The 15,885-nt window shown below is 46.6% G+C and overlaps 4 protein-coding genes across 4 annotated transcripts; all 4 read left to right on the plus strand.

Moving 5' to 3' along the window:
* The first annotated feature begins 385 nt into the window (after nucleotides 1-385).
* DEU56DRAFT_270827 (uncharacterized protein) lies at nucleotides 386-2,321 on the plus strand. Its single transcript, XM_041345393.1, has 3 exons — nucleotides 386-600; nucleotides 659-673; nucleotides 732-2,321. The coding sequence occupies exons 1-3, from the start codon at nucleotides 532-534 to the stop codon at nucleotides 1,959-1,961; spliced, it is 1,314 nt and encodes a 437-aa protein (XP_041210021.1). The 5' UTR covers nucleotides 386-531; the 3' UTR covers nucleotides 1,962-2,321.
* Nucleotides 2,322-4,436: 2,115 nt separating this feature from the next.
* On the plus strand, nucleotides 4,437-4,972 carry DEU56DRAFT_900579 (uncharacterized protein; the record flags this gene model as incomplete). Its single annotated transcript, XM_041356518.1, has 3 exons — nucleotides 4,437-4,488; nucleotides 4,574-4,754; nucleotides 4,810-4,972. The coding sequence occupies 3 exons, from the start codon at nucleotides 4,437-4,439 to the stop codon at nucleotides 4,970-4,972; spliced, it is 396 nt and encodes a 131-aa protein (XP_041210022.1).
* A 1,104-nt stretch (nucleotides 4,973-6,076) lies between these two features.
* On the plus strand, nucleotides 6,077-7,538 carry DEU56DRAFT_855425 (uncharacterized protein; the record flags this gene model as incomplete). Its single annotated transcript, XM_041355249.1, has 3 exons — nucleotides 6,077-6,519; nucleotides 6,579-6,599; nucleotides 6,657-7,538. Coding segments are annotated over exons 1-3 (939 nt in total), but the record flags the coding sequence as incomplete, so codon positions are not given.
* Nucleotides 7,539-10,984: 3,446 nt separating this feature from the next.
* DEU56DRAFT_754884 (uncharacterized protein) lies at nucleotides 10,985-12,146 on the plus strand (the record flags this gene model as incomplete). The annotated part of the gene is made up of 7 exons (XM_041349860.1): nucleotides 10,985-11,023; nucleotides 11,291-11,404; nucleotides 11,456-11,576; nucleotides 11,625-11,720; nucleotides 11,775-11,970; nucleotides 12,023-12,098; nucleotides 12,141-12,146. The coding sequence occupies 7 exons, from the start codon at nucleotides 10,985-10,987 to the stop codon at nucleotides 12,144-12,146; spliced, it is 648 nt and encodes a 215-aa protein (XP_041210024.1).
* Between the last annotated feature and the right edge of the window lie 3,739 nt (nucleotides 12,147-15,885).

Raw genomic sequence — 15,885 nt, forward strand, 5'->3', positions numbered from 1 at the left:
GGTAGTCTGCAACTGTAGCTAACTATATAGACTAAGTGCTCTTGTACGAACGAATCAATGCGTGAGTCGGGAACAAAAGTAAAAAGTGTAACAAGAGCGCACAATGGTGCGAGTATAACGAGTGGAATACAATAGAAATGAAACGCGTACTTTGTTCTGTCGAAAAGACTCAGTGCGGGCTTGCACAGCCTCTGAATTCCAACAGTGTTGTAAATGTGGCGAGAAGTAAAATTCACGACTCCAGGGCCTGTACGCAGTTAGACATGCAAACGTTGATCTTTTCAACTGTAAGTGTTATATGCAAGTTAGAAAATGCAAGATGCCGTGTGACAGTGTCACGTGACCGCCCGAGCAGTATAAAATCACAAGCGAATTTTCCGTCTCGTCGCTGACCAGGGGTTAACCTACTCTCACCTTTTGTCATCGCTCTCAGTCTGGTCCACATCATTAGCCTGTTCCACATCATCAGCCTCAGTCTTTCCTTCTTCAAACCATCATCCTCCTTGAACATTTCAACCGCAAGCAAATAACATGCAGACAGCCAATTCACAAGTCAATTACTCCTCGGCCTCGGATATAATTGGTGCCCTGCAAAACATCGTAAGTGCCCAGTTAGTGAAACCTAGTTGTGTCTGCCGATCTTAATCAAACACTTCAGCTCGCACATTCACAAGTAATCGTAGGTCTAGCAGATGTCACGATCATTTGTCTGATGCAATACTGACTATCAGCAGATGTCAGACTTCAAAACCCCGCACTCCCGAGCCAATCATATCCCCAACACAAATTACCCCGCCATTGAGCTCAAAGGGGAATGCATCAGCAATATCGTCGCAGAACGCCAGCAGCAGCTGGATACAGTTTCGCTCGACATCTCAGGGCTAGAAACAGTCATGGGCAACATCGAAAATCTTTACAAGCAACTCGTCGAACAGAAGAACAAGATCATCCAGTCCATGACTTTCTACAAGGGACTCGTGTCGTCTCTCTGGCGCTTGCCAACTGAAATCTTATCCCAAATTTTTCACCTCTGTCTCCCCGAAGACAAGTACTTGTCACCCGCATCGAAACAGGCCCCCATGCTGCTGACCACAATATGCCGACCATGGAGGGAGGTCGCTGTGGGTACGCCCAGTTTATGGTGCAGGTTACATGTAGAACCCACTGGCAGAGATTGGGAGAAGGCGGTTGCCTTCTATCACTCATGGCTCAGGCGAGCACGAAGACACCCGCTCTCATTAGCATTCAAATGCTGGAACTCGTCTGAGCAATTCAGCCTTCTTGAGCCATACGTCAAACGAATCTCGTCCCTCGCCGTCCGTGTTTACCACGAACCGGGAAATTATGAAACTTTGTTGAAAGACCTACCCCGGCTACCCGCACTTCAGGAGCTTGTCTTACAAGGTTCAACACTTTCACCTAGGATGTCAAAATCTATCTCGCGACTGCCGTCCACTATGCATAGCCTCGATGTCTCGGACATGCCGGCGTTCGACATCAGTCGCTTATCTTGGCTCAATCGTGTATGGGTCCACCTGACGAACGTCAAGATCTCCATAAGTCACCCGGATGCATTACTCCACTTGCTCCGTCTATGTCCAAACCTTTCCTCATTAACGGCTCGCACATCATTCTACGAAGCGCAAATCTTGGAGCCACTTACGCACGCCAACATTCAATCCTTATCCGTCGTGAACCTCTCTGGTAACATAGGGTGTTTAACTGGCCTGTTCAATGCCTTGTCACTCCCCAATTTGCGCGTTTTTGAATTGTGGCACAGGGGAAGCAACCTATGGTCTCACGAGGTTTTGAAGGCATTTTTGGCACGGTCGAGGTGTTCCCTGGAGAGCCTGATCTTCAGCGGTCAGCTGACGGTGACAGAGGTGCAGCGAGCGGAATATATTGCGCTTATTCCTTCTCTCAACGTCATAGTGGGTCCCAGGAGTCAACACTTTTCATAAGGGCTCAGCTGTTACCTGCAAAATGATTGTAGTACCACCGATGCCTTCCACCACTTTTCTGAACCTCGCTCGTATCATCGGACACTGCTGGACCAACGACGTGCAATACAGCGCGAGGAGCATCCGAAGATCAAGAGTATTACCGCACCCATGTTTGACCTTGACGCAGAGATAGATACATGGAGTACATCGCAGCGGGGTTTTGTTACCTACCTTCCTGTATCGTACACAGACCATACCACTGCTTCAAAGGCGAGATCTAACTCTACGTGGACTCCCAGAAGGCTATAAAGATTTTTTCCCTACTTGTGGTTAAAGGTACAACTAAGCGATAACGCTTCGCAACACCATGGGTTTGTGTTTGTTGTCCTACACCTTCAGAAATAAACGTCTCCAAAGAACCCTTACGAACTCATGCTCAGGGAAAGGAGCAAAACAAGGACAGATGGCTGAGCGGTTCAAGGCGCCAAAACTACTTATCCACAATCTTTGAAGACGTGCCAACACCAATCTCTATAAAATTAAAAAAAATTATACATTTTCAACATCACTCTCTTAACCGCCGCTCAAACGTCCCGACCGCGAAATCCAGATCATTTTCAGAAGTCATTCATTTTCGAAGCTATATGGGTGTTGTGCCATCAACCACAGCATAAATGAGAAAGTAGTAATATAGCTCACTGTAGCAACGTGCCAGTGACCGTGGCGTTCAGCTACTCTTCAGTGACAGGTTCGATCTGGGTCCTGTATGAGTATTACAAAGGGTGAGTCTGAGTCATATTGAATCAAGCACACGATCTATACTCACAAAACCAGCACAAACATAAATGTTGCAGCAATCGAGGGTGGTTTCACAATGTTGGTCTAGGCCAGCACATCCTATTGACTGCGCCGCAGACATACTAGATGTTGTCAAAGCAACAATAACGGCGAGGAAGGAGAAACGCATGATCTGTGCGAGGTGGTATGGTATATGATCTTGAATAACAACTCTGATGATGGCGCTATATAGTAGGAAGACAGCTTGTTTTTATATCCTGAGCAAAGCAGCGTTCCAGCAAAATTTGTCAGTCTGCCAATGGCGTTGGAAAAAGTGTTATGCCTGGGAGATGGCAGGGCATCATGACGAGAGTCTATGCATGACCTGGCCGATCCCTAGGGCTGACGAATAAGCAATATGTGAAGATAAGACATTGAACGCATCTGAGGCGGAGATACATAGTGCTTGTTGTACGCAAGGCCTATATATGCATATTGCTGTTAGCGCACGCATTCACAGCCGCAATATGAACATATTGTCGAGGTGCGAAATCCTGGTTGCAATATTGTGGCAATGCGGAGGGCATCTTGGGAGAGGAAACCCCATGGATCCAGTGTCGTAGCACCACGCTATACGGACAACTCGGAGCCATTTACCATGAAAGTTGCAGGTGGAAGGAGCATTCGGGATGAAGGAATCACGCGATACTAGCAGATATACGCGCACTTGGAACTGGGGGCCCAGACGTTGCTTGGTCTAGTGCCGACTCTCCGCTGAGTGATTTTGGAAGTCAAAATCAACCGAGGATCTCACATCGGGTACCATCGAAAATTAGAGTGCCAGCAGTAAAGCGCTCAAACACTTCTGGCGCCTGCGGGATGTAAAGCGGCAGCAAAGACGGTGATACGGACGGGTGACAGTGACAATTCATTGATGCGGGTATAGGTGCGGAGGAACAACAGGTTACAGGTTACGATACAACGTGATTCGATTCGACTTGTCGGTGATCAGACAAACCATTATTAATACAGGGTCCTGCCAGGAAAAATCAGGAGCCAAATATCTTGCACCATTGGTTCAGCACTCCAGTTGTAGATCTTCTTTCTGTATCATGACTGGATGTGTGGGGCCGCCTAGGAGAGGCACGAAGGGAATTTTTGGTTGAGCCCGATTAGAAGCTGGAGGTAAAAGTGCTGGAATAGAATAGTTGAGCGAAACATAATCACTCTGACATGAAGAGGACGCAAATAAGAGTTGATGATAGCAAGTTTATATTGTCGTGCTGGATAGTTATTGACCATCTGAGTGATGGTCAGATGGGAGGAAGGCTTCGTGTATGTCGAGGGAGATTTCGCTCGTGAGACTCGAGTGGAGGGGAGAGCAGGCCTGCGTTTCACAAGGAAATGTCAGATGCGAAAAGAGAAGTATACATAAGCGTTTTTCTGGTATGTTAAGATTCATTAACTCCTGCAAAAGAAACGAAGGAAGGAGTGTAGCAGCAGGTTTCAAAAATTGCAAGTCGGAGGGAGATCCATAAGTCTAATGACTGCGGGTGGTACGACACGAGGATGAAATAGCGCCTCACGAGCGATTGATGAGGAATGTAAGTAGAACATGTCTTACCATTGCACCTGGGGTGGAGCTCCCTCAGTTATTTGCATCGAAGACGGTATTGCTCAACCACTACCCAGAACAGTATAAATGCGAAATCAGGAATGACACACTGTCCCAATATACCAGTGGCTTCCAGCTACTCTTTAGCGTTAGGTACGCATATTCCCTACGAGTGTTACAGAGGATGAGCCATTGAGTTGAATCAAGCTAACGATCTATACTCACTTCACTACAAAAGTAAAAGTCACTGCAGCAATCCCCGTCGAGGGTGCAAGACCCGTATGCGGCACTGCATTGTGCCCTGACGGACATAGATGCTGTCAAAGCAACAATAACGGCGAGGAAGGAGAAACGCATTGTTCGAGCGAGGTGATATGGGATCTGATCTCGAATAATAACTCTGGGGATGGGGGGCCACGGTAAGAAGACGGCTTGCTTTATATCTTGACCATAGTAATATGTAGACCTTGACAGTCTGCCAGTTGCTTTGGCAGAAAGGTTATGGCTGGCGGATGGTAGGGCATCACGACGAGAGTCTATACATAACCTGGCAGATCCCCTGGGCCGACGGATAAACGATCCATATCCTGAGGCAGATGTGCATAGCATTATACGGAAGGCCTATGGGTACGGGTAGCATTGTTGGCGCACGTGTTCATCACAGCTGGAATATGTATGTTACCGAGGGAGAATGTAAGACCTGCGAAGTCTTGCCTACAATAGACAGGCCACCAATGGGAATGCGGAAGAAGCCTTGGGAGACGTGGAGCCAGTGTTGCGCGTACGTAATACAGGTGGACAACCCGGAGTCGTTTGCCTTGCGGGTAAACGAAGTACTAGACTCGTATTTGGAATAAAGGATGCAAGCTGTAGGTATGAACGGACCCAGAGTTGGCAGAACATCGCTCGGCCTAGCGCTGACTCACCACTGAGTGAATCGTGTATATCAAAATCAAACACAGACTTTCTCACCGAGGACAGCCCTGAATTAATGAGCGGGAGGGCGAAGCTCGTTGGCGTCCTAGTATAATGCTTCGCGTTTGTGGAGTCTGTAAAATGTGAATCTGTTAGCAAAGGCGGCGAGCGTACGGATGGGTGATGGGGACATTGATTGATGCGAATCAGAGTTGCGGAGGAACAGTGAACCAGTCATGGATGAGATGGGATAAGATTCAATTTGTTAGTGTCATCCAAACGAGCCATAACTCAGGTTCAGGGTCGGGTCCTGCCAAGAAGAAACATAAGACAAATGTCTTGCACTCATTGGTTCAACACTCCAGTTCCCGATCTTCTTCCTGTGTCATGACTGTCTGGGTGGGATCACCTGAGAGAGGGACGAAGGGGAATGTTGGGTCGAGTTTCCGACTCTTTTTAAGTTCGGGTGCGCCAAGTTGGCACAGCTCGACAAGTCTATCCTTTAATTGACGTCGTGCACTATATGACACGAAAGGCCTCGGTTGGAACTTGAAGGCCTACTAACGCATCGAGTTCATCAAAGGGATCGAACCCTGGCAGAGGTCCTTGTCACCACTGATTCAAGGTTAACGGGTGAGATGGCCATTCCGAGAAGCGTTATTGTTTGAGTTTTGGAAGATGGATCAACGGCTGTATCGCCGTTTAATGGAAGTGGTAAGCAGGCTGTCTCCATTACTGGATTTGAACCACATGACAGCAACGTCACGTGATTCAGTGATTCCGGGGGTGTTTTCCAGGTTGGTGAGATGTTCCGATAGTGGCGATTGGACTGACTGTAACTTATAAACGTGACCAGACAAACAACCGATTGTGATATAATGTCGATCCTCGCTGATCTTTGGAAACTTCAATCGACAATGAACGCCTGCACACGGGTCGGAGCCGGTCTCACGACACCCTTTGTCACAACTATCAACGTTGACAATAGACGCATGCGTCAGCGCCTGTAAAAAGGCCTGAGGCTACTTTACACAATCATACTCGTTGATTTATTTCCTTTGTCTATTGTCCTAGTCATTTTGCCTACTTCATTTTTGGCAGCAACACCTTTATTCTCTCGTCCCCTAGATACACCCTACCTTACAGTACTTAAGTAGATTAGTTTGTCACTCCCAAATCTCCATCTTCCTCGAACTTTCAACTTCAGCCCTCGTGTCATATAGAAACTCTAACATGCAAGCAGGCAGCATTGGTAAACTGCATGAAATTGTAAGTGCTCAGTTGTATTACCACTCGCGTCCAAATGTAATGATCAACACCCACTTTAGATCGCTCGTTCACATGTGATCGTATGGAAACTCCGTATGATATAATTATTGAATGTCGTTTACTGATATGATGATCAGATACCCGACCTCGAAACTCCGTATCCCGATAGCAATATGGCCTTCGAGATCAACAACCAAAGCATCAATGCCATCATCGCTCAACGCCAGCAGCAGTTGGATGCAGCTTTGCATGAAATTTCGAGTCTGGAAACAGTCATCGATTGTATCACCGATCTTCACCGGCAACTCGTCGAAAAGAAGGAGAAGATCACCCAGTCCATGGATTCGCACAAGCGGCTTGTATCGGCTCTCTGGCGCTTGCCAAATGAAATACTATCTCAAATTTTTATCTTCTGTCTCCCGGAAATTCATAAGGTTTTTCCCGGGCCCGCATCAAAGCTAGTATCTCCTATGCTGTTGACCAGAGTATGCCAACGATGGAGGGAGGTTGCTATAAACATGCCCAGTTTATGGTGCAAGCTGCGGTTGGACCTCGACCGCAACAGCCGCCGAAAATGGCAGCAGCAAGCATTCTATTATGACACGTGGCTCAGGCAATCACAAGCACGTCCGCTCTTGTTGGTAGTCCAGTGCTATGCAGGCGATATGGCCAAGATACGAAATCTTCTTCAGCCTTACGGCAATCAAGTCTCGTCTCTCAACATCCCTTTTTTGGTCGGCATCGACAAACTGTTAGAAAACCTCCCAACACTTCAGGAGTTGATTTTACATAGAACAGCTGGTGCCGGTAGTCATCCACCAACTCTTGCAAAATCTATCTCTCGACTGCCGATCACTGTGCGCAGCCTGAAGGTACTACGGCTGTCGTTCTCCGCCTCAGACTTCTCTATTTTCAGCCCCGTATTGGCCCGACTGACACATCTCGAGCTCTCCTTATTTCGCCTGAATGAAGTCTTCGAATTACTTCAACTCTGTCCAAACCTCTCCTCGTTACTGCTTTACACATGCGCCAACCAGCAAATACGAGCCATCGAGCCATTGCCGCACACAAATCTTCAATCCTTACGCTTATCTTATCAGTCTAGGGGAAACTATTTAGATGGTCTATTCAATGTCCTATCACTTCCCAACTTACGCGTACTTCAAGTTGGAACTATATATGGACCAGCATGGCCTCACGAGGAGGTGAAGACATTCTTGGCACGGTCAAATCGTCCCCTGGAGAGGCTTATTTTATGCGCTGGAGTGATGACGACAGACGAGCAGCGAGCGGAATATGTTGCCCTTATTTCTTCCCTCGATGTAGTAGTGGATCCTTGGGACTTCAGCAAGTCTGCTTACGAAGACGACTAGTAGCTTGGTCCACACACATTTTCTAATTAGTATAATATTAGTAGTGGATCAGAGTCACCCTCTGTGCCATACAGCTACAGTGCCGATCATTGGGATATCAGGCATGTGTTACTGTCAGCCTCGTAGCGTGTCTCTCTTTCGCAGCTCTCACTAAGTCGGTAAGCACCTTGTGCACACACCATTCTCGACACAGGCCCAAGTTTCACTAACGGACGGCTGTCCTACTACTTTATCGACGGCAGAGAGTCGGGGAGACGTTCTCTTATCCGTGTCCTCACACGAAAATAAAAAATGTGTCAACGTCATATTTAATGAATCGCTCCGTTAAATACTTAGCTACCACACTTTCAACAAACCACTTCCTTCACCGTCACTCCAACGTCCCGACCGCAAGCCATTCCTCGCCAAAATGATATATCTTTTTCTTTGTTAAATATGCATTGTGCCATCAACTACAGCATAAATGCGAAGACACGAATATGACTCACTGTCACGACGTGCCAGTGACTCCGACTTTCAGCTACTCTTCAGCAATACGTTGGCAGGATCCCTGTGAGTGTCACCAAGGGTAAGCTATGGAGTTGGATAAAGTAAACGATCTATACTCACAAGAGGCTGCTTGCAAACCAAAAAGTTACCGCAACAATCCTTGGTAGTCGCGCAACGCCCGTTTAGGCCACTGCACGCACTGACAGACATAGATGCTGTCAAAGCAACAATAACGGCGACGATGGAGATACGCATTTGTGATATGAGATCTGATTTGGAATGATAAGTCTGAGGATTCTGAGGATTAGTGAAAAAGGCGGCTTGCTTTTATATCCTGAGCATAGTAGTATGCAGACCTTGGCAGTCTGCTGATCGGGTTGGCAGAATGGTTGCGCCAGGCCGATGGTAGGGCATCACGACGAGATTCTAGCACGACTTGGCAAAACTCCAGGGTCGACGGATAAACCATCCAGAATACACAAACACACATTTTTGAGCGAATTCAGAGGCGGAGATGCATAGTATTGTACGCAACGCCAATGTATACTGTTGACATTGTTAGTGTACATGTTCATCACAGCTGAAATATGAATATCACCGAGGGTAAATGTAAGACCTGGTTCTTTCGTGGCCCTGCGAAGTCCTGCCTACAATAGAGAGGCCACCAACGCAGAATGTGGAAGACGTCTTGGGAGACGTAGCCCCCCATGGTGCCAGTGTCATAGATACTGTATAGATAACTTGAACTAAGTCATTTGCCTTGCAGGTGGAAGAGGCATTAGACTCGTATCTGGGATGAATGAATCACGCGATAGATGTACACGCACTTGAAACCTAGGATCTAGACGTTGTATGGCCTTGCTCAGTCTAGTGCTGATTCGCCGCTGAGTGAATTGTATATGTCAAGATCAAACGTACATTTTTCCCACAGAGGACAGCCCTGGATGAAGGAGAATGCCAAGGGTCTTGCCAGTAGGCGTCAGAAGTCAAATGTATTGCATTCATCAATGGTTTAGTACTCCAAATGCCGATCTTCTTTATGTATTATGACTGTCCGTCTGAGGCCGCTCTGGTGAACTATATAGTGTTATATATTTGCTCACCGAGGATCAGAAAGATGAGGAAAGTTCCATGAGCCCTCATAGGCGGCGGCGGAAAGCATCTCTCTAATGCGGCTATACTGGAGGTGTGAATGTAGATTGCGTAGCTTGGAGAGGGCATGAATGCTGAGCTGTGGATTGATATAATGTTGCGTGATTAATGTTGAAGTGGTAGGATCTAACGAAGGAGCAGCTACAGTGGGTTGAGGGTAAGACATTGGGAACGCAGACGAAGGAGTGTTATGACACTTGCTTGTTACGCAAACGTTTGAGGTTCGGAAGAATGATAGGGGGGCAGTCACTCTGAAGAATCCGGTCGGTCGCTCTAAGCCGATTTCCACCTTGGCACATCTCAGTTTTCAGTATGACGACCGACCCGTTTTCTCTATCGGCTGGGATCACCGATACTTTCAGCGTCTCCCATCGGAGGTAGCCAGAAGAGCGGCAATAGTTTCTGGTTTAGCCATGGGCACTAGCCGTTCAGAGTCGGGTACGGCAGATGCAACAGTATCGCTAAGGCCGACTTGCATAGCGTCGTCGGAATCAGACTCAAGCGCTGTAGCTTTCCCGAGTCGGCTGCTTCCTGCTCCAGAACAGCTTCATTCTGCAAATAAACCACTGGCTTTTGATTTGCTGGGTCCAGCTAGAAAGACAAGAATTCGAAAAGCAATACATCAGCGGACGATAATAATGGCAGACCTTGTCCCTGCGAGCCTTTTTCGATACCGAGTCTGTTGCAGCTCCTTCGGAACCTTCTTGTTTTGCTGTGTTTCTAGTGATTGGATAGAGCCTGTTCAATTCGCGTGATTCAGATTCACACCCATAGAAAAACTGAATAACACACGAGATCATTTGTGCCATCATCTTTCACGAAGTAGTACTTGGCGGGTATCAGAACTTCAATCGGCGTCAGCATTACGTAGGTATCTATGGAAAGCAGGACAGCCGTGCTCGTTTTGTCACTGTGACATTATCCATAACAGGTAAGCGCAACATGAGGACTCCGTGTACCCTATGAGCCTCCTTCAATAATATATCGTACAACTAACAATATGATGAACCAGGATTATAGTTTTGTTGATTCAGGAATTGTTGCAGAGCATCAACATCATTGGTTCATATGTTGGTAATTGTCAGGATGCCGTCGAGGCACTGTAGATCACATTGAGTGGTAAGGTAGCAGTGAGGTGTGAGTGCAAGGGTCTCTCCGAGCTAAAGGAGTGAGTAGATTGCAATGGCAAATAATATTATAGCTGACGTGATTCACAGGGCTTATGACGCACTCGGACAAGGCAAAGTAGCGGGAAGGATAGTCTTGGAGATGGGCCAAAGTGAGCATAAATATACGTAGCCGCAAGACATTTGTGCAGTCAAACCAATCCCAATCGTATATTGTTCTTGCATGTATGTCCTTTTTGGTGTATACTATTATGCCCATGTCTCCTCTTTAAGTTCTCCGTCTGAACACCAGGGGAAGGCGGGTTGGTCTAAACAGCCATCAACATGTCACCGTACTGGAGCAGAAGTTCGACGTACGCTAGAGTGAGTACACTTTGTGCGTCAAGTACTCTCACTTAGTGATGTACAAGGCCCGGCCTCAAGCCGTGGGCCGAGCCTGACCGGGCCTACTTAGGCCAAGCCCAGCCGAGCCTTAAGGGCGGCCTAGTAGGGCTCAAGGCTTGGCCTGAGGTATGTATAGGCCAGAGCTGGGCCGCCAAGCCGTGGCTTTCAAGGTAGGTTTTGATCTTCACACGGCAAACACCGAAAAACTAAATAGTTTATCTGTGCCTCTGTACTGGCGCACCATAGCCTAAAAATCGATACTTCGAGTCGTCTTATCTCCAAATGGCTCCGCGTGTCTATTCAGATGACGAGGACGCGCCTCCACGACGTCCTAAACGGGTTGCTGTGCCATCTGCCAAGGTAATCAGCACAGATAATACTGCTGACCTTGAACTCCATTCTCACAGAAAGGCTCATGTTGCCGCTAATGCTGCACCCTCGCACATCCAAACCCCCATCACTGTCACTGACTTTGATGAGGATGATAGTGACATTGAATCACTTCACAGCAAAACAAGACGGCTCATGAAAGGTATGTTGTTCTTTTGTTTTCTAGTACTGACATTTTGAATCCTTATAGGCAAAAAACGCGCTCGTGCTGCTGCCGACGGCAACAGTGAAGGGGCTGAACTGGAGCCAGATAGCCTCCTGAATGAGGCACTGCCATCCGCAACTAGTAAGTCATGACCTGCTGCATTTGATACTGACAATCTTACCTGTACATGTGGAGTCAATCCACCACAGGCTCCCGCTATCGTTGACGACGAACTTGATGCCGACGGATTTCTAAAGGATGTGCAAGTTATGGACATCGATGAGCCCAAAAAGTCGCGCCAAGAGCAGCGAAGCCGCGACATCAATAAAATTTTTTCAGCACCTTATTCTGGCGATAAAGGCAAGAAGTATCGTCATTGCGTGCTATGCAGGTAAGCTCTTGTTGGTCTCACTCGTGTTGTACTATAACTGACTACATATTAGCAAAAAAACGAAGAAACCTGTTGCTTTTGTCAACGAAATAACAACCATGCGCCATCACATGGACACTTTGCATCGGGTAAGCTTTTCTGATGCTTACGAGTTTACAAGTGACATGTAGGACTAACTTTGTTCATTTGTAGCACGAATATATCCAATGGGCCGACCAGAACCAATTTACGTCGATGTTGCCGAGGGACACGAAACATCGCAAGATAGATGCTGCTGCGGACTCTCAAGCACGACTCGACACCCACCTCCGTGAGCCGCAACCAAAGGAACGGTGTCATGCATGAAATGAAGATCATACATTGACATTCAATAGGATAAGGGTATACTAGTCCAAAAGCTTTCGCTTTAGACTAATTACTCTATGTTGAGGCAAGAGAAGTAAAAAGTGGCAGAAAGCTCGCATTTCGTTTACTTTTGTTTACATTTATCTTTGTTGACTTTCTTGCTTCTGTTTCTCTTGTTCTTTTTTATTTGTGCACGTTATGTGAGCTTCAGCCACAATCTGAGCTTACATAACATGTAATTAACCCTAGGAGAAGTCATGTGACTCCAGAATTGAGTCATTTGATCTTGGACGATGTCACTCGATGTCATAACTCCACAACGATGTCATTTGATGTCATAGCTCCACAATGATATCATTCAGCTCCACTTTGCTCCACAAATGCTCCACACTGCTCCACAGTGATGTCATTTGCTGTCAAATGAGTCAGAATGAGTAATTTTCCTCCTTTGGTGTTCTTTCCACTTCAATTCTGCATTTTATGCTACAACTACCTTATTTCTTCTGAGATTTGTGTCTCTTTCTATTTTCTTGGTACTATACAGTTCCTGGGATATTTCCCACACCAAATGTATATAAGGAGGCTCAATTCTCTGAGGAGAAATGAGACACTCCCCATATTGGAGATTTCCCACTTCACATCTATCATCTGAAGTGCAGGCTGATACTGACAGCCTTACTACACTAAGATTTGATATAATCTTAGTCTTGTGTTATCTTTACTGTTGTTAGGGGCATTTAGTCACCCTAACCTTCTTTTCTAGTCCTTTGTTGGTCTAGAACTGCTGTTTCCTTGCTTTGATTAAGTCAGCAAGGATTTGTCTGGGAAAAGCTTAGTCAGCATCCCACACAACCCATATCTTTTGTCCAAGAGCTGTTTGGACAAAGAACTCTTCAGGAGAAATTCTTGCTCTGATTACGTCAGCAAGGATCTGTCTGGGAAAAGCTTAGTCAACTTCCCAATTCCACACCACCAAGGACTTTTGCTCCATACCAAAGGTCCCTCGTTCATCAAAGGATCCACACACTTCAGCCAAGTGTTGTGTAGCGCATCCACTCGTATATTTGTCCAAGGACCATTCGGACAAACTATTCGTCAATGTAGTCTAGTCCATCTATTCTACGCAGTTCATCGTATCAGGCCTATCATCTAGGTCTATCATCCCATCCAAAACCAAACCCCATTCCAAGAACCAACGACAGACTGTATAGTCGAGCCTCCCACGAACGACACGTTATCAACCGAGAAAACTAGAAAATCCGTTGACCGTGTACTTGAGGAGTTGGCAACTCTTGTCTTATCAAAGTGTAGTTGTGGTGTCACTACATTTACACAAAAACATATAAGACCCTCAAGTAGTAAGACAATGGATCATCCCATTCTTGGATGCAATCTTTTGTGAGGCCGCCATTGAATGGTTGATTGAAACGGACCAGGTATGCTTTTTTTTAATTCTGGCAATTGGATACTTATCAGTTCACTACAGCCTATTGACGCACTCAACCACAAGTCCTTCAAATATATAATTGATGTAGCAGCACGAGCTACAAACGGTGTCAAACTACCTAGTCGACAAAAGACGCGCCGAGCCATTATCGACCTCTTCAAGCGTAATCTCACCAACCTCCGCAGACGGTTACTTGTAAGTCAGTTTTTAATTTTTTTAATCGTTATTTCTAACGCAAACCACAACAAGAGCGACACTGTGAAAGGAAAGATCAATCTGACATGTGACGCCTGGCAGGCGTCAAATGTCGATGGCTATTTTGCTCTCACCGGTCACTGGATTGAAGAAACAACAGTTGGCATTTGGACTGTCCAAAGTGCCCTTCTTGGCTTCACTCAACTGAACAATGCTCACAATGGTGTCCGTCTCGGTCAAGCGCTGTTCAAATTAGTTAAACGTGTTGGGATTTCACATAAGGTAAGTAAAATTCTAGCTTCATAACAGTATTGTGCTAATGAAGTTTCAGATTGGCTACATTACGTGCGACAACGCATCCAACAACGATACCATGATGGAGCATTTCGCAGTCCACATCGAGGCACATACCAACAAGACATTTGATCATAAAAAACGGCGCCTTCGGTAAGAGTTTCTATGTCTTTTTCATTACTACCAATTCTCACATGTATATTCAGGTGCTTGGCCCACATTATCAACCTCGCAACTCAGGCACTGTTGTCCACACACAGCAAGTCAAGACACTATGATGCCACCCAACCTAACGACAATTTGCTAGCCCCGCGACTCACTCCACATTTGAACAAGACGAGGTTGGATGAATCCGGTCAATCTGTGTCAAGGAGCGCTCCTCTGCTCAACGAAAGGAGCTTTTTCAGAGTGTCCAGCGTCGAGACGAAGATGGCCACACGCCAATCAAACATCCACGACAATTGCTTCTCGACATGAAAGTAAGGTGGTCCTCAACATACACTATGCTTCAATGTGCATTCAAGCTGCGAGATGTAAGTTTAATTTAGGATCTCAATAGTGTGCCCGCTGATGTATATTATTAGGAAGTTGACTATTTTGTGGGCCGGCTCGGTTTGCAAGAGAAGGACTCAGCTAAACGGAAAAAGATAACGGACCTCGAGCTATCATCTGAAGAGTGGACCCGTGTTCAACGTCTGCTCTCAATCCTTGGTGTACGTACCTTTATCTTACAACTTGAATTGTGGCTCACGGTCTCAAAACTACAGTATGCCGAGTTGTCGCAGCAGTCCTTCTCGTCTGAACAAGGACCAATGCTTCACTTAGCATTGCCTGCATTAGAGTCGTTGCATAGCGCATGGTCGTCACGTTCTGGACGCATCAAGTATCTCGATTTTGCGGAGGGCCTGGATGCTGGTATCGAGAAGATCGCAAAGTATTATGAGAAGTCGAGTAGTTCTGACGCCCATATCATGGTGATGCGTGCGTTGTTTTTTTCATTCACATACTACTCCCGCTGACTTTCCAATGACAGTTCTTGATCCGCAACAAAAGGAGACACATATTCGCAAGTATTGGGGCGAGGAATTGCTTGTCGAAGCACGCGGACATGCAGAGGAGATGGTAAGTACAATTTTCAAAGCTTTCGTCACAACACACTCGCTAATGTTACATCCAGTACAAAGAACGGTATCTTGAAATGTACAGCAACAATCCCGACTCGAGGAATGGTGCCGAAGTCAAGGTCAGGAAGACAGGGAATTGCAAACTCGATGCTCTGCTGCAAGAGCTCTCTGATGGCGAGGACGACAGTGACTCGATGCTGCAGCCCACCCTAATCTCTTGCACAAGTTCAACAAGTTCTGTTACTCCCTCCGAAGCTGTGAATGAGCCGTGGCGTCAAGACTTTCACGCTTACCTCAACTCCAAGGACCACCTTGGAGATATGACTGTCGTGCAGTGGTGGGGCATCAACGCACCTCGATACCCAGTCTGGGCGTCACTCACACGTGACTTCCTTTCGATTATGGCCACATCCGTGTCCAGTGAACGTGCATTCTCATCTGCCGGTATTACTATCTCCAAGCGCCGAAATCGTCTCAAACACGACATCGTCGAAGCACTGCAGTGCTTGA

Source organism: Suillus clintonianus (genome assembly GCF_016758775.1).
Source record: "Suillus clintonianus strain FC179 chromosome Unknown DEU56scaffold_24, whole genome shotgun sequence".
Lineage (NCBI taxonomy): Eukaryota > Fungi > Basidiomycota > Agaricomycetes > Boletales > Suillaceae > Suillus > Suillus clintonianus.

Excerpts from the sequence above, each read along its gene's own strand:
- DEU56DRAFT_270827 (XM_041345393.1), top strand. The coding sequence starts at position 532 with ATGCAGACAGCCAATTCACAAGTCAATTACTCCTCGGCCTCGGATATA.